Source organism: Solea solea, chromosome 10 (genome assembly GCF_958295425.1).
Source record: "Solea solea chromosome 10, fSolSol10.1, whole genome shotgun sequence".
Classification (NCBI taxonomy): Eukaryota; Metazoa; Chordata; class Actinopteri; order Pleuronectiformes; family Soleidae; genus Solea; species Solea solea.
The window spans coordinates 6,440,464-6,462,281 of record NC_081143.1 but is presented as its reverse complement, the minus strand read 5'-3'; the positions used below and the strand labels follow the sequence as shown (position 1 = coordinate 6,462,281).

Below are 21,818 nucleotides of genomic sequence, written 5' to 3'. Positions count from 1 at the left end.
CAATAGATTTTACAATATTATACAGTAATGATTTTACTTTCCCCTTCTACATAACCTAATTTGCTGTATTACAGGTTTGTTGACTACATGGAAGCATGAAAGACACCAGACTCCACAGATAGACTGTGACCGTGATCTAGTGTCTTTATTATGAGTCTCTTTATTTCAGATTTGGGCTGGTCTTCCATCAGGATACCTAGTGGCAAACATGTTCGCCAAAGATTTGGATGCAGGAGAAAATGGGACAGTTACCTTCTCGTTGATCACAAGTGAGTCATAATATTGAATAATATACTTTCATATTCAGTGCGATTAACCACTGAATCTCTCCTCTTCTCAGCTGATTTTGAGCACGATGGTCTTGGACACTTTGAGATAGACAGTAAAAACGGTGAGATCAGAACAACAGAGCTTTTTACCCAGAATGCTGAACCACACTACACTTTTCAAATAACCGCCAAGGACGGTGGAGACGTTCCTCAGGAGGACACGGCAGTCATTCATGTACAGGTACGGTGTGTACTCTTCTCCGTACTGTGATGTGTCATTTTCATTTTCATTTTCATTTTCACTTAAATTCCTGTTTCAGTTTTCAATGTGAGTCTTGAATTGTTGAAGGATATCGTGATTAATAGATTCACACTTTTATTTGCGGCTGCAAAACCTAGGCTGATATTCAACACGTGAAATTATTGAAATGATTTAATTACACACAACTTACACAACATTTGTCATAATTCTATTTGTAATGGTTACAGGGAGCGCACACACACACACACACACACACACACATACATAATAACTTTTAGTATAAGTACACAATTCTCATTACTTTGTTTTGTTTAGTTTCCACAATTTTATTCACTATCAGTGATCAATGTCCATATTTTCAGATATTATATACTATTTAAACCTTCTTTCTAAGGCCCTATGATTTTTGGCTACCTTACAAAACAAACTACAAAAAACAAAAACCTTTTTTTTTTTTTTATGCTGACTCATTTTTGAGGAGGTTGTGTTTGACTCATGTCATTGGGTGAATGAAAATGAGTCCAAATGCTCCGTATTCCAAACTCCTAAATATGAATGATATAAACAATATACAATATACCAAAAATATGTATAATTTGTGTATTTTAACAAGCAAATAATACAAATAAATGCACATGTCTCAAACATTGTCTCACTCTTATAACGGAAGAATAAAAGGACAAATAGAACATGTAGCATCACATGGAGACATGATGGAGATAGACATATGATGAACTTGATTTAATCCCTTTAAAGTTCTGTTCTTTTAAATGTCCATTTGTTACCATTTAGCTTGAACAGTTTGATATTCTGTGTGTTTCTACGCGGATAAATAATCAACATTTGAACATTCTGCAGGTCCACAGCTTAGAGGCTCTGCATGGCCTCTACACTGACCGTCACATTGTGAAACACTTCACAGTGCGAGAGGACGCAGACCCGGCGACTGTCATCGGCTCCGTCAGTGTTTCAGATAAAGGAAAGTTCCACTATTCCATTTCTGAGGGCGACGGAAGCGTTCACTTTGGCATCGACAGCTTTTCCGGTGACATTTACGTCAACCGGCCGCTGGACTACGAGTCCACCACACAGTACATTCTCATGGTTGAAGCTGAAGACACGGGCCTGGCTCCTGGAGTGAACATGTCAGTACTGGTCAGTGTGATCGTGGAGGACGTGAACGACCACACGCCCTGGTTCCCTGATAAGCTGGTGACGTTCGGTCTGACAGAAGACACCGCCGTCGGATCGCTGGCTTTTGCTTTTAATGCCAGAGATGCTGATGGGACGTTTTCTAACAGCGCCCTCTGCTACACTCTGACCTTTGACCCTGAGGTTAGCCGCTCAAAATCATACTTCCCCTTTCAGATCAACCCACACACAGGGAGTCTGACTGTCGCAGCACCTTTAGACCGCGAGACCACGGCCAGCTTTGCCTTCACCGTCACGGCCACCGACCAGGCGAAGAGGACAGAGGAGCGTAAGCAGGCGTCAGTGACGGCTCAGGTCTTTCTGCTGGACGTGAACGACAACCGACCCGTGTTCATATCAGCGAACACAGTCCAGGTGATGGAGGACACCGAGGTCGGGAGTCTGCTGCATCACTTTGTGGCCATAGACAGAGATAAAGGGGAAAACGGACTCATCTCCTACTTCATCATAGCTGGAAACAAGAATGGATTCTTCACATTAGAGGAGAGAACAGGTGAGTGTATTTATCATTGGACAACTTTTTAGTAAAAATGCATTAAATTGACAGTCAGGCCTTGATGATACATAAACAAATATCAGTTTACTACTGTTTTTTTTATTTTTTATCTTCAGGTCACCTTAAAAGAAAGATTTCTTCTGTTCATTTGCCTTTTCACTACATATTCACTACCAGCTTTACTTTTGAATAAATCATTTCTGGGTACACAGAAAACGACTTTGTCATTAGAAAGTAATTATTTCTAGTCGTAGCAGTAGTAGTCATACTTTATTTGGTTGCACAAAAATAAACATTTACACACAGCACTGACTGAAAAGACACACACGGAAGCAAAGTGCTTATACATGCCTGTCCTATATTATCCTTAAAAAAGATGCCCTTTTGACAAAGAAAAGGACAAATGTATGCATATACAGTATACACACTTACATATATGCATTAACGTTAAATGTTAAATGAACCTTTATCCCTCATAAATAGGCACACATTTTTAAATCCATATTTGCAGCATTTCATAAAGTAACTCTTCTATACAATAAACTTCAGTTCATCTAAAAGTAACTTTTAGGATCAGCTGTAAAATATTGTTCCTCCTCATGCTCATCATTCCTGGTGTCCATCTTCTTTTACCTCCTTCAGGTCTTTTGTTTCTCTCGGCCCCTCTGGACTACGAGAGACAGCGTCTCCACCGCCTGACCATCCGTGCCGTGGACCACGGCGTTCCCTCGCTTTCCTCCACCCAGACTCTGACAGTGGAGGTGGAGGACGTGAACGACCGGCCGCCTGTCTTCAGTCAGAGCGTCTACGCGGCTGTCGTGGAGGAGAACAGAGACCCGGGTGAACCGGTGGTCAGAGTCTCTGCCACGGATGAGGATTCAGGTTTGTCATCTTTTCTTCTCAGTGTTTGAGTTTGAATATTTGTTGTTCATCACCTGCCGAGTGACTGCGACTCCTAAAAAATCCACTGAATAAAATTGTCCTGTGGAAGTGGAGATGGCAGTGTGTGTCCACGGTGGCTAGATGGCAGCACTAGCATGTGTCTGCAAAACCTAACAATCTCAAACCTCAACCTCTCATTGACTCATTTTTAAACATTTAAAGCAGATTTCAAAGTGTGATAAATTGAATAATAGAAAAGGAAAAGTTTGAGCAGCAGTACAAGAATGGTCTTTATTATTTTTACAGCACAGAACCACATGATAAAACACTTTCTTGTTCAGATTCAGTGCTTCACTGACTCAAGGTTATGATGTGTTTTGTTTCACACCATTAGCACTTTGATTCAAAACAATCTCTGCCCGTTTTCCCCTCATCTGATGGCATTTTTTGTTTTTCCCGCGAGCCGCTTTGACCGCACATCCCAGCAAATCTCACTCACATGACCCCCAATCACATTCACAAATCTGCACATCAGCTCAGTTTATTTTAACACGCTGTGTGTGCGGTGCGCCGGAGCCTCCTGAAACCCATTTCCCCTCGTCGTGTTGACAGTGCGAGTCCATTTAAACTCAAGCATGTGGCGGGAGGATCTGCGAGGGGGGGGCGGGGGGGAGTTTCGATGTGAGCAAACATTTTTGAGGGTGAGAACTGTCCAAGAACAGCAAGCACACGGCTCCTGTGGGAGAATCGAAAGGTCCCGTCTCGTGATGATTTCCATAATCCAAGCCATCTGTGCCAATAGGTACCATGTTTTCATCCGTCTCCCCAAATCGCCCCGGTCTGGCAGCTCAGCCCGCTCACCCACTGCTGTTTTATTTAAATATAATGCGTGCTGTTGTTTTTCCATCGGCACTCCCCAAAGATGACAAGTGTTTTGTGCCTGTGCTGGTTTTTGTCTCCACTTTCCATATGTGCTCATGGCAGTCAGAGGAGATCAGTGCAGTATCAGCGATAGTGACGGCTAACCTCTGCATCACACCACGGGTTGTGGAATTTACCGTGTGTTCATGTATTCAGAGAGATTTTTGTTTTTAAGAGTTTAAGAGTTTGTTTCATACACAGGATTTTAATGCATTTGTATTATGTGCTAATTACCACACACACTATCACTATAGTAGAACATTAATATGTTATGAAATAGTAAATAACAGGCGGATTATATAGTGATGCACAACACAGTATAATTGTATTCACCTTTTTCTTCTTATGACCTGGAAGTCAATATACTAAGTTGGCACTGATTATAAGGCGGGTTGGTTTCATCCCATTATTTTTTTTCACCCTGTCACCTTCAGAAAAAAAGAGGAAACATAAAACAAATGCTTAACAAATGTATTAGACAACCTGTCATTAAAAAAAGAGGAAACATAAATGTTTTAGAAATCTTTCAAAAAGTTGTTTAAAACTCAAAATGTTGTTGTTATTTATTTGGAAAATAACAAACGGAATTCACCTTTTTATACTCAAATTTGAGCTGGGCTTCTTCTCTGAGAAGTTAGAAATGAATCTATCATAACATTCAACCACCAAAACATTTTGTTTCTGTTCAGGAATGCAAGTAAATAACTATAATAGGACGTCTTAATCAAGAAATAATAATGTGCTTTAGTATTTTCTTCTGTTATTTTTGTAAAACAGTCAATTTGAAAATTCATGGATAACAATAGCAATTATATTTTAGCATTAAAAATATAATTTCGGTGAAAGAGCCTCTACATACTGCTGTATTAACCATTACAGAAACATAAAAGATGATTATGATAAGTACCAAAGCTGTGAAATTAGGGCAATGTAGGTGTTAAGCACTGTACATGCATTGAACACTCTTATAAACAGTTTTTATGTGATCTATTTGTAGTGCAGAAATTATTTCTCCTCTTATTTTTTTTTGTTTTTGAGACATCCAAGTTACCTTGTTGTATCCATGAACACAGCATCTGTTCGTAGTACTACAGGGAAACTGTGGCACGGTTCTACTTTTCTTTCTCTACACACTCCTGACACTTTCTCTGAAATGTACTGTGATGCTGGGATGATTTAAAAACTCGCTGATTGTTCTGCATCACAGTTTATGTGTAACGTCAGGGCTAAAATGAATTGATGTGCGGCTGCAAGTAGAAGAACACTTAGAGAAGCAGAGGCCTGCCTTGTGAGCGTAGTGCGGGGCTCAGACAAAGGTCAGCTCTGTCATTTTTTAAAGGTGGCACGTTACGGTGTGAGATTTCTCCCTTGTGGTCCTGTTTTCAATTTGACAATCAGATAAGGCTCTTGTGAAGGAGGGGGAGGTGAGAAACATGAACTCCCCTGATTAGGTGTTAAACCAAACCTGTGGATTGAAAAAGGTTTTGGGTGTAGAAGAGCTTTCACGGGGTGAATAAACATTATTTATTGTATGTATTTCTTACATTGTGGGGCGCTGTGTGAGAGGAGGCAAACGCAGCCAATATCACTTGCTTTTCTTATCCAAACAAGAGCAAAGTCAGCACTGGACCTATGGTGCCCTGTGTAAATTTGAATCCTGTCAAGTGAACCTTGTTTGGATTAAAAATTAGCCAAACATCTTTTTACATTTATAGATAGATTACTTGTGTTACTGGACTGGTGCCTCGAATACAACCACCTCAGAATATATGGCATATTTTGTTGTTTTGTAAGAAAAAAATTAATTTTATCATGTTTTGTGTTTTTGAATTTATGACAGTACTGTGTTCACTATGTGATCATCAAACAAGAAAAGCTTTTGTGGAATCAAAGCTTATTTGGGGTAAATTAAAGGGACCCTCGTAGTTTTTCAGTTTGTGGTGCTCTTTAATTTATTTTTTATTTTTTTGTCTGTGGTGTTTTAATATTTACTGTCTTTGTCCTGTTTCTCAGAGGAGAACGCCGTGTTGTGGTATAGTCTGCTGCCGGGCCCAGGCTACAATCTCTTCAGCATCAACCCTTACACTGGTCTCATCACCACCACCTCCTACCTAGACCGAGAGCTGCAGCAGGGCTACACCCTCAGGGGTAAGACAAAACCACCACATTATATATTATATTCATAAACAGCAAATAGTCAAAAATTGACCAAATGATTCTACGTCCAGGCACTAACTCGGTGGAGTCAAAAATGTAAAAAAAAAAAAAAGCCTTTATTTTCTGGGACTAAAGCATTAAAATACACCTCCGTGTATCAACTAGGGATGGGATGATACTCGAGTATCGAGTACCGATATCAGTCCAATACAGTCATTTTAGACCATTTATGAACTATGAAGCTGTTAACAACACATTTATGCCGAGTCATTTCAAAGACATAATTCTCCAACTGTGTAACAAGTATTGTTCTGTGCATAGAGAACAATATTGTATCAGATTTTAAATTTCATCTGTCCGATATCCAGTAAATTTTGACCTGTATCAGACCAATTCTGATACTGATTCCCATCCTTAAGACCCTGGTATACTTCCACACAAGGTGCGCGCGGAGCCAGCACGATTTGCGTCATCGACGCACAACTGCGTGCAAAGAGCGCGTTGGGTGCACATGGACAGCGCATGCACAAACTGAATTTCCGCCCCACTCACCAAGCAGAAAAAACAGCAGCTGTGAGCTGCTCAAACCAGACTTCTTTGGTAGGAATGCGTCCTATTCCCAGCGTCCAGACTTGTAGCGCCACCCGATGGTGGAGTCAGATACTACAGGACCCTGCGAGTATACCAGGGTCCGCGATATTCAAGTAATTACAGCTGCACAGGTGTCAGGTGTGTCACAAAAGCACATGCATGACATTTCTTAGACCACAAGAGTTGGCCATGAAAACCAGGTTTACTCCACGGACTTATTCTACACAGACAGACAATTGAGCAAGACAAAGAAAATACAATAGGAACAAAAATATGATTATGTACATTTTGGATCCATTTGTGAACAATAATCAATAATTTACTCCACAATATCAACAATGTGAATAAATAAGCCCCACACCATAATTCATAGTCAAGATACATGGGTCAGTGAAACGATACATGCAACACATGTATGATATAATGATATAAGCATTTGTTGATGTTTTGTCACTCATTCAAGAGTCTTCTGCACTTCTCCACATGATGTTCTACACACACACACTCACACACACACACACACACACACACACGCACACAGTGAAAGACAGTTAAATCCTCTTACGCCCATGGGAGACACAAACATAACAAAACATCACAGTGAGTAGCTGTAATGCTCAGAGGGGGGTGACTGACATCATGGCTGAATTGCCAATGAATATCAAACAAACAGAAACATATGAAACATACGGTAATAATTGGGATGAAAGTGTTTCCTGTAGCGTCTATCCCATCACTTTCCTGTCTAATAACATCTGTCCCTCTGAATGTAATTTGCAATCGTGCTTCAGCTTCATCAGCATTGTGTGAACTAATGTAACGGACATTTGTTTATAATTAAACGTCCCACACAATAACTTTAAAAAATCAATGAGGCAAGAACGACCTGGACAAAGCAGGAGGAACAAGAACAGAGTCAAACTACAACAAATCTTAATTTAAGAGTTGCATTGAGGTCAACGTTGACATTTAAATACAGAGGAGTTTGCATTATTGCAGAGCTTAATTGAACACTTTAAATTGAGCGTGAACGGCCGTTTGTCTCTGCATGTTGGTCCTGTGATGGACTAGTGACCTGTCCCACCTCACCAACATCCCCCAGAATAAAAATACATCCTTTGTTTTGTGACACGACTGACAAATGTAGCAACAACATAATCTCCTTCAATTAATCAGAGTCTGGTTGAACTGCTGTCTGAGCGACACTTATGTTGATGTTGATGTGACACTTGTATATGCTGTAAACACAGGGATTACTGACCATTTGAAAGTAGGGTTGCAACAATTAACCTTTTTGTAATCAATTACTTCATGAGTCACCAACTATGTTGATAGCTGATTAATCAGTCATGAGCGTTTCTTGATGGTAAACTGAATATCTTCATATTCACGGATGTCATTTTGAGGTTCTGGAATCACTGATTTTCTGACATTATGTACAAAAACAGAATAATTGCCTGATTAATCCATAATAATAAAAATAATCTGCAGTTACAGCTAGTTAAAAGTCTGCAGTTCTCTTCTTTGCACTATGCTCTCGCTTGGCCACACACTCGAGTCCATACTTGGCTCAACTCTGTCGACTGAAGGGCAGTAAAATATCTAATATCTAAAGAAACTATAAAGAGAAGCTGAAATCAAACAAACTTGTCTTGTGCTGTCTCTGTCAAACACACATGTTTTTTCTTAGTCCGTACCCCTCGCTGTTTCTTTTTCTCCATCTGTGGCTTCACAGCCAAAGGTATAATGGATTTAATGTCTGCCTCCTGTGCGAACGCAACGTTATTGAGCAGACTGATTTATGTCATGCGAACAGTGGACTTCGGCACACTGTATCTAACCTTTCCCGAGTGCACCACTGCAGCCTGAACCTTCTGCTGTGTTTACCTTCGCTCTCTCAGGGGCATATGCAGTAATTGCATTCAAGCTATTCCACGGTGTTTAGTGATGAACTGCTCTCAGATGTTGTATGATAATGTTTGTGCAGTCAGAAGTATGATGAACAATTAAGTTTAATAACAGAATACAATAACAGGAAAGCCTGCGTGTCCTACAGTCGTGCCAGAATCACACAGGGCTTGTTGTGAAACGCAGAAGTATGTGGGGACAATTTTCTCTGGCTGCAGCTGAATTTGGAAATAAATAAAATACCAAGTATTTTTCAGTAAGTATTAAAAGCTGTCGCTGTATTTTTCATGTATTTGGTTTTTTTTTTGGTGCGTAACTTTTGTTCCCACAAACACTGATTAAGCTTATCAGCTCCACTCTCTCTCTCTGTGTTTCCCCTGGAAACATTCCCACACTGCGACCAGGATGTGGTTTGTTTTATGTCAAGACAGACAGAGACAACAGCAACATTGCGCTAGTAAAGCGAGACGGCTGAGCATGACTGAAAACACTAAGAGAGGTCTGCGAAAAGTCATTCAGCAGTTTGACGGGACAAATGCTTCTTGCCTCTGTCCACCCCTGTGCTGCTGCTGTATACCAGTGTATAGATAGATAGTTTAAATCAGCCCAACCCTAGCCACTGCGCAATCTGTCCGAGTCCGACCCGACCCATTAACTGTAATTATGAGACAGAATTAAACCCGATATTTTTTCTTAATTTGTGTGCTGTTATAACCAAGGGCGTAATATTTGGAGAAAGCCAGATTGTCCCTGCGACTAACAGACCAGAGTTTTAATTAGTGACCTGTTTGCTTGTGTTGTGGTGGTTGTTTTTAGTGTCTGTTCTTATGATGCAACTTTTAAGTGTACTGATATTGTCATCTTGGCCAGGTCTCTCTTTAAAAAAAAGATTTTAATCTCAATGAGACTTTTCTTATATAGAGGACACAGCATACTATTAATGTTACACTGTATTTGTCCAAACAGAGTAATGCAGTCTTTACAGCTATGATCTGGCTTCAGTCTTTGGTCAGCAGAAATAGAATCACTCAGACAGGTTAGAGTCAGCTCTGATAGTATTGCTTGACATAGCCCATTTTCAGAATGGATTTTTATTGATCAGAGCCTCTCATAAAAACTACATATTGATACTAGGCTTCTTTTTTAGAAATAAATACTGCTTTTCCCATCAGGTGCCAAAATATTGCAACTGTTTTGCCACTACTGGACTATGGTGATTTACTTTTCATGAACACAACACTGTAAAAAGCTGGATACTGTATATCACTGTGCCCTCCGTACTATCACCGGTTTAAGAAATCACATTCATCGCTGTATTCTGTTTGCTAATGCTGTATATAAAGCTGAATGCCTGCCTTTGTACATCAGAAAGTTGTCCCACTGGTTAACTTTCGTATATAAATTTATTCTTAGACGGCTCCCCTCGAATCTCTGTGAACTCTTGTTTTGTAATTAAACGCACTATGCTCTTCGTTCTCAAAGTGCTTTTCTGATGTTGAGAGCGAGAACAGAGCCTAGGAAAAAAAATAGCTTTTGAATAACGAACAACTTTCAAAAGGACTTGAACATGTCTGAACTCAGTGTTAGTGTTGTCTGTTTTTACGATGCAATTGAATTGTACTGATGAGACTTTTCTTACCTGGTTAAATAAAGTATATATACATAAAAGACACAGCATACTATTAATGTTACACTGTATTTGTTCATGAAGTTCAAAGAGAGTAATAACGTCAACAACACCAAAATATCCCATTGCAGCTCTAAGTATTAACAGCTATGCAAAGTCTGATCTTGCTTCAGTCTTCAGTCAGCAGAAATAGAATCACTCAGACAGGTTAGGGGCAGGTTACACCCTGGACTGGTTGCCAGTCTATCACAGAGCCAACATCCAGAGACAAACCAGTCAAGCTCACATGTCTTTGGTCTGTGGGAGGATGACAGAGAAAACCCACAAACACACAGGGATCAAACTCACAGGCCGGCCCAGGTCAGAACAGGACAGGGACTGAATAGCTGTGAGGCAACCAGTGTTATCCACTGCACACCTCTGCTGCCTATGTTTTAGAATGTACTGAGTAAAACTGAGTCTAAATAAGTCTGGATATAGTCTAAATGTCCATAATATTTAATATATTTTCTTTACGTACATTATTGTTTGAATCTTAGATCTCAAATCACTCAAAGTTTCATATGGCTTTAAGTGTATTCAGAGTGAGTCAAGCTGAAGAGCGGTCCTTCCTCTAACTGGAAGCTTAGTTGTTCGATCCCCAGCTATTCTACTCTGTCTGCCAAAGTGTCCTTGGGCAAGAAATGACAGCCCAAATTTCCTTGGTGCTGGCACTGTGCAAATCACTGTGAATGACATATGACTGCAAATATGCTGTATAAGTCTGGATGGAAATGAATGATTGGAAAAATAGTGGTATAAATCACTTGTTAACATTAGAAAAGCTTTATATAAAATATACATGTACTGTCACTTCACTTCACTTATTTACGTCTGCTTTTTCTATTATAGAAAAATAAGAATATATAGTACAGCACTCTGTCTTTTTTTACCTTTTTGTTTGTATTTCTGTTAGTGTCTCTATCTAATAACAGGAAAATACCACAGTAATTGCTGTTAGTATTGGAAAACCTGACATTTCCAAACAGCAACAGGATCCATAAGAGAAAAAACACAGTGAAGCAATCGAGGAAAAAAGAATGAAATGTTATTCTCTCACATATCAATCCAATTTAAGTTTATTGCTTTATTATATTTCTTGTATCAATAACATTTAAGTCTATTATTTAAAAAACATTTCAGTGTTTCTGTGATAAAAAATAAAACAGTGATTGTTTGCATGTATTCATTTTGATTCTTGCCCTCAGTCCAGGCTTGTGACAGTGGTGTAAGGCCTCTCACCGGCACCGCTACGGTGCAGTGCTCGGTGCTGGATGACAATGACAACACTCCAGAGTTCATGCATTCATCCTTCCAGATCAGCCTGCCAGAAAACCTGCCCCCCGGAGTCATCCACACTGCTCAGGCCTCAGATCCCGACCACGGGGAAAATGGAACTATACACTATTCAATATTGGGTAAGAAACAAAAACTTTTTTTAGTTTTTATTTCTTTTCCAAGCAATTTAAGTTGTTCTACCAGTAAATAAGTAAGTAAGTGACGTAGTGTTCAATGTGTTACTCGCAGTAAAATTAAAACATTGTCAAATGCCAAAGAAACTAAGTGAGGAATCGATGCAAACCAAACTTATGTGGAAGAGAAATTAAACTAAAATTATTTACAAACAGACTTTAAGTTTCGGTTTTACTACTTGTTCTCTTTATGAGTTAACGGGTAACTAAACCCCCCATTTTCACCCAATTCCTGATTTTGAAAAAATGTCAAGAGAGCTGAGTGAGGGAGAGGAGGAGGGAGGAAGAGTGGGCAGCAGTGCAGGGGGCGTGGTCTGGAAGTGAAATCTGACACCGAGTTGCAGTTATGTGCCCAATCAGGCAAAGTGACAGCTCTGGTGTTTATAAAAGGGGGAGGAGTCTGGGACATCAAGCCTCGCACTGGTGGGACAAGAGGGTGAAGAAGGTGTGTACCAGTGATGCAAGCATGGACCAAGAAAGCTAATGGCAGAATTTGATTGCAGTAGCTGGTGATTGACCAGCGGTCAGATACGCCAATAACAATGTCAATACTTTACACTAACATGTGGAGATTTGGGAAACACGGAACTGTTTGGTGGCAAATATGTTTACGTTTTTCTAATCTGATCTCATTCAGGTGAAGACTACAGAGGTCGCTTTACCATCAACAGTCACACAGGCGCTCTCAGCACCACACAGGTCCTTGACCGCGAGGAGAGGCAGAACTACACACTCAGCATACAGGCCCGTGACTATGGCCCCGTCCCACTCAGCTCCTCCACACAGATCCAGCTGGTGCTGCTGGACCAGAACGATAACGTCCCCTCTTTCCTCAGCAAGAGCTACCACGCCTCCATCAGCGAGGGCTTACCTGCCGGAACGGAGGTCCTGCATGTCAAGGCCTGCGATCCAGACGATGGTTCAAATGGTGACATAACCTATTCACTGACGGACGACAGCAGCCAGGGGGCGTTTTCTGTAGACGTTTTCACAGGAGTGATCCGCACCACCAGAGCTCTGGACAGAGAGAGCCGGGCTCAGTTCACCCTCAGAGCTGTTGCTACAGACAGTTGCACCCAGGGACCACAGAGCTCCATGGCATATGTGACCATACAGGTGGAGGACATGAATGACAATGTGCCAGTCTGTGACCAAAATCCCATGAATGCGTGGGTGTCCATGACAACTCTACCAAACCAGATAGTTACCACTGTGTTGGCGACAGATGGTGACCACGGTGAGAACGGAACAATACATTATACGTTGACTGATGAAGAAAATCTGTTTGACATCAACGCCGAGTCCGGAGAGATTTCACTGAGGAGACGAATGAGGGCAGGTTTCTCGGGGAGGAAGCTGCAGGTTGTGGTTTCAGACCAAGGACGTCCAGCTCTGACCTCTACCTGCTTGGTTTTTGTCCACCTGAAAGGAGAACATGAAGGACTCAAGTTCACAAACCTCGTATACAACACTACTGTCAGGGAGAACAGTAGAGCAGGTACGTTTTCCATTTCTATTCCTACTGTTTTCACCTGACACAGATAAAAAGACTAATCAACTATATCATTTTTTCTTCTTTTTAGGCACTTGGATTGCTAAAGTGGAGGCCAGTGACCAAACCAACAGCAGGCAGAGGATAACCTACACCATATTCAGTGGCAACGAGAATCACATTTTCTCCATTAACCGTCACACAGGTAAGAAACGTAGGAAATGATGCCAAACAACAAAGTGGAACATTGCTTTTCTTTGATTTTCTTGCTGCGCAACCAAATTGAGTGCACCAGTTCTGCCTGGAACACCATGCTTTATTAATATAAATGATGCCACTGGCACAAAAGTTACTTTCACTCATTCGTTTTATTTTCCGAAGAAGGATCCAGAAAATAACCTGAACAGCTCAACATTATTAGGACTTTGAATCCAACCACTTTGTGCTTTCAAATCTTTATCTCTCTTCAAATTGTCCTTACTACTTATCTGGTGTTTTCTTAATTATGACAATTGTTGCCTGATTTTATCATATCACAGACCAAATCATCTTTTGGATGCAGATGTATAACGCTGAAGTGTGTAACTTTTAAATATAAACAAATGTCTGGTAGATTCAAACCATTGTAAACACACTGCTGATTAAGCCTTTCAGCTCCACACAACTCTCTGTGTGTTACTCAGTGTAGCAGTGTTTGGATCCTCTCGTGTCACCCAACACTATCCCTGTGCTGCACACAGGAAGTGATTTGATTTACGTCGACAGATGGAGCCAACAGCGTCATTGTGCTCGTAAAGCAAGACGCCTGCAAACGTGTTTGAATACAACTGAAAACACAAAGAAGCGTCCACAAATAGTTTCAGAAGTGAATTCTACTGCTCAAAAAGTTTCTTGCCCCCACCCCTGCACAGGGGTAAATCGTGTATTTTTTTACAGTTGCGTTTTCCTTTTCACAAAGTTTCCATCATCTGGTAAAAGGGGGAAACAAAGTAAAAAATGAATTTCAAAAAATGTATTCAAACAATGAGTTCATTCTGTTTATTCTTTTTTTCATGCAGGTGAGATTCGGGTGCAGAAAGATAATTCCCTGGACTATGAGGTGAATCCCCAGATCCAGCTGGTGGTGCTGGCTGACAGCGAGCTGCAGACGGCTCACTGCAGAGTCTCCATCACGCTGCTGGACATCAATGACAACGCGCCGCTGTTTGAACACAGCAGTTACAGGACAGCTGTCTGGGAGGGGCAAGTGCATAACACCTACATTATGCAGGTATACGCTCAGTGTTGACACCCTCTCTGACATTGCACTGATTGGCGGTTCCATTAGAACTGAACCTTTCCCGTATTTTGTGCAGGTGTTTGCGTCTGATGCAGACAGCGGCATCAATGGGCAGATCGAGTATTCAATTGTGTCCGGTAACAACAATGAAGCATTCATCTTGGACTCTGTGCGAGGGATCCTCGCTACTAATGTTCTACTGGACCGTGAGATCACCCCATCATACAAGTATGCTAAACTAACCTTAAAAGGATAGTACCAGGTACTATTTTTAGTACCTGCTCATGTGAGGTTCCAAAAGCATGCTGAGTAGGTAATATGCGATGATTGGTCAGACTGCCGGCCACTGTGTGTCGCGTATAAAATAATAGTTTCACCTTGCAGTGATGACTCCGCCCACGTTAAGTAGGTACTTTTTTTGTAGTGGAGATGAAACCTAATCGTGTCATGTCGTGCCGTGCCGTGCCGAGGCGAGTAGAGCTGGTGGAAATACGCCATTTGTGTTACTTTGTAAACCACTGACTACCTGCAGCAAATTCCATAGAGAAAAACCATCAATTTTACATCACAGGTCACAGGAGTTATTGACCCACTGCTGCCTCCATTAGTAAGGTCAAATGTGTCATTTCCCGACATTGGTGTTGGATATCCTTTATTTAGATTTACCTAAGTAACACAATACCGTAGATTTTGGCCTATTGAGCGCACCTGACTATAAGCCACACCAGCTAAATTTGAAAAGAAAATACATTTTGTACATATATAGGCCGCACTTGAATATACTGTAAGCCGCAGGTTTTCATGTTGTAACCAGTAGCGGCGCCAGGATTCAATCTCTTATCAAAGGACTTTGTTAATGAATGCATTAACTTTATGAATGACGAGTGAGTGCGCGTGACTAGCACTGAATGATGCGTCCATGGACAAAAGGGGGCCCACCTGTAACGCCACGTATGGTTGGAACATGAGATATTTACACAGAAAGACGCACTTTAATTAATGTATTTGATTAGGCCCAATCATGTGTTTTCTCTCTTTACACTGTAGGCTGGTTTTGCAGGCGACAGACAGGGGGAACCCTCCGCTCAGCAGCAGCACCACCATCAGGGTTCAAGTGGTGGACGTGAATGACAACAGCCCCACCATACCTCCCATGGAGACTGTGGTTATAGCAGAAAGTAAGACCAAAGCTCATGGTCCTGCACTCTGAGTGGTTTTAATGCTAGATAATAATAATAAAAAAAATAATAATTTGTTTCTATCTAGATCTGCCCGCAGGTTACATGGTGACCCAGGTGATAGCGAACGATGTGGACCTGAACTCCGCGATCACCTACAGTTTTTCAGACAACAGTAGCACCAACAGCCCCTTTGCCATTGACAGATATACTGGTGTGGTCACACTAACACGAGCACTGGACTACGAGGAGCAGACAGAGTATACACTGACAGTTTGGGCATCTGACTCCCTCCACCAGACTTCTGGGGAGGTCAGAGTTCAAGTGCTTGACGTCAATGACAATTCTCCTGTCTTCAGCCAGGTCTCCTACCAGGTACAGATATAGCTCCAATTGTTTGTAGCCTCAGACTGCAAAACCTGTGACCATATATTGATAACTTGATGGCTTATTAAAGAGTGAGTGTGTTATTTAAGAGTTACTCTCCTTCTCGGTAAAGTTGAGGAGCTCACAAGAAAACTACGTAAAAGAAAATAGTGCAAGTTGAGCCCCCCCACGGCCCTTATGTGGAGGATAAAGCGGTAGAAGATGAGTGAGTGATGGTGGGAGCTGATGCATTGGGTCCCTAGTATGGGTGGATCTCATTTCTTAAATTAAAGTAGTCTGCCATCAAGTCCCCTTCCATTCTAAAGCCTCTTTTTACTCACATTACCACCTCGGGGGTTATTGTTTCTTGAAGCACTGAAGATATTTACTGTTTCCCCGATATTCATGAGAAACTCATTGAAAATTGGCAAAGTGCCCCTTTAATAATGGGTCACAAGTGTCTCACTGCGTAAGCAGCCAGATTTGTAATTATAATTAGACGTAACGCATTGATAAAGGGGTTTTCTATGACAATAATCCAGCAAAAACTATAGCTTTACATGTTTTTCATTTACATAATAACAGATACTTTAAAGCTCCTTGCCTTGTCCAAGCTGGAGGTTATTTTCAAACTCTATGATACACCTGAAATACTGTATATCGTGTTGCTGCTGCTGCTGCATGTGTTTAATTATTCCCTTTTGGTTTAAGGTGGAGCTGTCAGAGCTGGTCTCAGCTGACACACTGGTTGTGTCAGTTTCTGCTGTGGACAGAGACTCTGGACTCAATGGCAAGATCAGCTACAGACTGTTTTCATCTCCTTTACAAGGCTTTTACATCCTGGCAGAAAATGGTAAACGATGAGAATATTCCTGTTTGGATTTTTGGTGAAATATTTTCATTGTTTTTATCAAATTAAATCAAAACGTTTAGCTAAACCAGAAAACAGGAAAAGTGATTTGGCTGTCGCTTCCATTTTAAGCCACTTGCTTCACGGAGCTCCCCTGAGCAAAATTCATGAGACCATTGCTTACGTCTTTTGCAAGTGGTGACTTGACCCTTTCCAGATTGCATCTCAATCTCAAATGAGATTGAGATGCAGTCTGGCATTAGCCAGGCTACCAAACAAAGGGGCACAAAGAAAGTCATTGCCTAGTTATGAGCAGCTTAGGAGCTCATGGAGCTTACTGAGAGTTTCCATTCTGCTAGCAGCAGTGTCTTCATTGTTTATATTTTGAATTTTGGATGAAGTGTTTAAAAGGAGTCATATTAAATGCAGTTAAAAATTCCTGAACCCAAGAAAGAAGATAATCCCTACATAGCTGAACCCAAACCAGCACTCTGCAGTTTTGGCTTTTCTTTTTCTGCCATGTGTGATTCCTGGACCTCTACACTGTCTGAACCCCAAAATGTAATATCAGGGAAATGTACTTTTGCTGTTTTGTGGTAAAAAGCACTAATGCAAAGAGACATTTTTATGAATGCTTTCTAACTAGTGTTCAAAATGTTCATGCTGTGTTACAATTTTTCCGAGCCTATATGTTACACACACAATAGATGCTAGTCCAGAGCAAAGCCTCAGAATTAATAAAGTTCTTGAGAAATATTTTGGTGGCAGGAGTGGAGTGGAATAATAAAGTGGATGGACAAACACTTATTTTCTCTTTTAGTCTGCACGTCAAATTCCTTTAATATCAGAAAGGATATGATGTCATATTGTGGTGTCTAATTCAGAAACAGGACGTTTATTTGTGAAACCATCTGATAAATTATTTCAAATGACTTAGTTTTAAAAATATGAGACAAGTCTTTCCCCAAGTGTCACGTAATTGCTGACTGAAATATAAATGTGTGTTTCCATCATGGTAAGGTTGACTTTGGGTTTTTTTTACTGTCCAAAACCTGGCTGTTTAGCTGCTAAATGATCAAATGTGTTCATCGGCTAGTCTGTAAATGTGACTGTCTGCTGTTTGGTGATTGACAGATTTAATTGATGCTCATCTACATGGGTTTCAAAGGTTGTTGAGAGGTTGGATGCTATAACGACGAAGTTGAAAGTGGCTAAGAAAAAGAGAATATTTGTACCCTTGTCTTACATCAACGGCATTTTTTTTGTCTTGTAGGATCAATTTTCACCAACAAGCCCCTCAAGACCATCACAAACAGCAACCTAATCCATCTCCTGGTTGAAGCAAGAGATGGAGGCAATCCTGTACACTCCACTGTCACCTCCATAGATATACTGATTCTTGACACCAACGACCATCCACCGTTGTTCCACCAGGACATTTACACCTTCACCATCTCAGAGGACACTCCCACAGACACCACCCTTTTGACTCTGTCTGCAGAGGACCAAGACTGGAGCCCTGAAAACACCCATATGGACTATGCCATCATCAAGGGAAATGAGGAAAAACGATTTTGTTTGGAGGTAAAAATGAGTCAAGTTGAGAATCAGTTGAAGAATGTAGGAAAACTGGTTCTGTGTAACCCTTTAGATCGTGAGACCACAGACAGCTACACATTAACAGTGACTGTATCTGATAGAGGAACACCTCCACTGAACAGCTCTGCTGTTGTTATGGTGACTGTGACGGACTGCAATGACAATGCACCTGTCTTTTCCAGCGCAGAATATCATGCACGCTTGAGTGAAAACAGCCTAGTAGGCACCAGTTTGGTTCAGGTTAGTGCTCAAGATCTCGACTTGGGAACTAATGGCCTGGTGCGGTATGACATTATATCTGGGAACACCAAAGGCCACCTCAAGCTTGACCCTCAGTCTGGTCTTCTGGTTGTCAACCACTCACTTGACTATGAGGAAGACTCAAAATACACCCTCACTATTAGAGCATCTGATGGCGGTGAATTACCTGAAGAACACAATGTTGCTTTTGCAGTTGTCTTCATCACAGTGTTGGATGAAAATGACAACTCTCCATACTTCATGTTCCCTGCACTTAACTGTTCTGTGATGGAGAATCTTCCAGCATTTACCCACACATGTTCGGTCCTTGCTATTGACAATGACTCAGGCCATTACGGCCAGCTCACTTACTCAATTATATCTTCCTGCTTCATGGACTATGGCAGTGGCAGCCCAGAGAGAAAGGATGCTTTTGGCATTGACCCCTTCACAGGCAATATTCACACCAAACAGACCTTTGATTTTGAACGGGAGAGTGAGTACTGCTTCATGGTGGAGGCCAGGGACAAAGGCGACAAAGCAGCTACAGTCAGAGTGCAGGTGACCATCAAGGGAGTGGATGAGTTCAGTCCTGTCTTCACCCAGAAGCAGTACCACTTCCTACTGCCAGAAAATGTCAGGCCGGGAGAGACAGTCGGTTACGTGATGGCAATGGACCACGATGGAGGGGTGGATGGGATGGTGGAGTACTCCTTAGTGAACCCGTCACCTTTTTTCTCACTAAACAAAACCATTGGTGCCATCTTTGTATCAGGTCATGTATTTCGCCAAAGAGGCCATGCCAGTGAGGATATGGTGGAGCTGGTTGTTTCTGCAGGTAGTCCCAGATTGGGTTCTAAATCTACCACCTGCCTGGTTTTTGTCAACATCTCCAGTTCAGCAGAAGCACTTACCGGGCTTCCCCTTGATACACACATGCTCAGTCTAACTGTCTCATTGATTACATTCCTCATTGTTGTTGTCATTTTTGTGGGCTTGGTTCTTAGGTGCAAGCTAAAAAAGGCTGCGATAAAAAAAGCGGCTGCCATTGCAACAAACTTGAACTGTGGTACAGGCTCGTTGGGTAGATCCACTAGCTTTATGCAAAGTTCGAATTCTCTTCAAGTGATTAAACGGCCCAGCATTGTGGTGACTAAGAGGGACATATCAAACCCATACAATCAGTCGGACTCCAGCGGACGTGGATCGGCAGAAGGTGAAACAGCTGAGGACCAGGAGATCAAGTGGATTAATAAATTCCCTTGCCATAAAGTAGATGAATATGTGAACAACAACCAGATCATGGAGATCCCAGATTCTGCCTTACCGACAGACAATATCTCCTGCAACTCCATCGAAATGGAGCCGGAGTACATTTTATCAGTTAATAAATATTTAGGCTCAGGAATGGCCAGCATCGAAAGCCTCCACCACTTCAAAGAAGAGGGAGGAGGTGAGGGACTACTCCCTGCAATATTCAGGGTGAAGGATATGGAGGAGAGCATGGGGACCAAAGGGTATGCTCCCCTCTCTGAAGCTCACTGCCCTACAGATTCACTCTCATCGCTGTTGTGTTCAGTGGAACAGCTGCAAGGCAGCTACAACTGGGAGTACCTACTGGACTGGGAACCACGTTTTCAGAGTCTGGCCTCCGTGTTCACAGATATCGGGATGCTCCCCGATGAGGAGCTACAGCTTGGCCGTGAGGACTTAGCAGCAGAATCGAGCTGTCTCATGTACCCACCACCTCTAATAACAGGAGTGGCTCAGCCTGGCATCAGGAATGTTCCGCCACGAAAGCTGGGGCGTGTACCAAGTCTTGGCAGGAGGCCTTCTCAACGCAAATATGCGTATTCACCGTTAGCCAGGAACACAGGTCTTACACCTTCAGCCATGACACCATCCTTTACCCCATCACTGTCTTCACTTACCATGAGGACCCCCACTGCTTCTCCAGTTGTCTCTGACACTGGGGTGGGGGGGATCAGACTTGACACAGGACCGCTCACTGTAAGTCTATTGGAGGCAGAAATACAAGTATAGACAGGGGTACCTGTCACATCAGACGGTAGTATCTTATGGGACTTCAAGGGACAATGGACAGATTATAATAGTAATAATTCAGGTTTATTGACAACATTTTTAAAGATATGCATAAAAATGTCAGCCATGGTAGAGCTAAAACAACAAAGTCCTACACATATCTCCATCATTTTCTCAGGTTTTTCATAATATATTCTGCCATTAAAATGCCTTTAAAAATCACATGATAGGTGTAACTCCTTTAATCCATTCAGTGTATCACAGTATCTTCTGTATTTTTCCAACTAGAAATGTTGAGGCTAATGATCACAGAAAACTAATTGCTCCACACAAATCCTTTATTTTACAGACATAAGAAACATGATTATATTGTCCTGGGATTATTCATTTAATATTCATAATCTTATTATAGTCTCTTTACATCAGTATTGCTCCTATGTGTGTTGACTGAAAACTGTGGACACAGCACTTTATGTACCATAGGCAGGGAATTGTGTGAGTTTTCATTTGAATAAAATTACAAATTTCAATAAATCTTGCTCTGTATTTTCTTAGGCTTGGCACTTTAAAGATGTGAGGTACAGTTCTTCAATGTGGATGATTCTTTGGCTTGGTTTTTGTAAGAAATAGTTATGCTCATTGCATGTTTGAGTTTATTAATTGCTTAATACATGGCTGGATTAACATGAGGTTCTCATTCTGCTGCTCACTGGATATTTTGTCTTTCTTGGGCCATTCTCTGGAAACTCTAGAGATGGCTATGCATGAAAATCCCAGTAGATTAGAAGTGTCAGATATAGTCAGACAAGTCGGTCTGGCACCAATATCCATGTCACATTCAAAGTCACTTAAATCACATTTCTTCCTCATTCTGATGCTCAGTTTGAACGTAATCAGGTTATCTAGACCATGTCTAAATGCCTAAATGCATTGAG

The 21,818-nt window shown here is 41.4% G+C and overlaps 1 protein-coding gene across 1 annotated transcript in view; it reads left to right on the top strand.

Annotated features, from left to right (window-relative positions):
* dchs2 (dachsous cadherin-related 2) overlaps nt 1-21,417 on the top strand; it is a 31,944-nt gene extending 10,527 nt beyond the window's left edge. The window contains exons 7-20 of the mRNA XM_058640891.1: nt 170-269; nt 341-510; nt 1,390-2,236; nt 2,882-3,121; nt 6,056-6,190; nt 11,573-11,782; nt 12,474-13,334; nt 13,420-13,533; nt 14,387-14,598; nt 14,684-14,835; nt 15,655-15,785; nt 15,874-16,160; nt 16,863-17,004; nt 18,275-21,417. Coding sequence (XP_058496874.1) covers nt 170-269; nt 341-510; nt 1,390-2,236; nt 2,882-3,121; nt 6,056-6,190; nt 11,573-11,782; nt 12,474-13,334; nt 13,420-13,533; nt 14,387-14,598; nt 14,684-14,835; nt 15,655-15,785; nt 15,874-16,160; nt 16,863-17,004; nt 18,275-20,883 — 6,210 coding nt within the window. The 3' untranslated portion in view covers nt 20,884-21,417. The remainder of the gene's footprint in view (nt 1-169; nt 270-340; nt 511-1,389; nt 2,237-2,881; nt 3,122-6,055; nt 6,191-11,572; nt 11,783-12,473; nt 13,335-13,419; nt 13,534-14,386; nt 14,599-14,683; nt 14,836-15,654; nt 15,786-15,873; nt 16,161-16,862; nt 17,005-18,274) is intronic.
* Nucleotides 21,418-21,818: the final 401 nt, after the last annotated feature.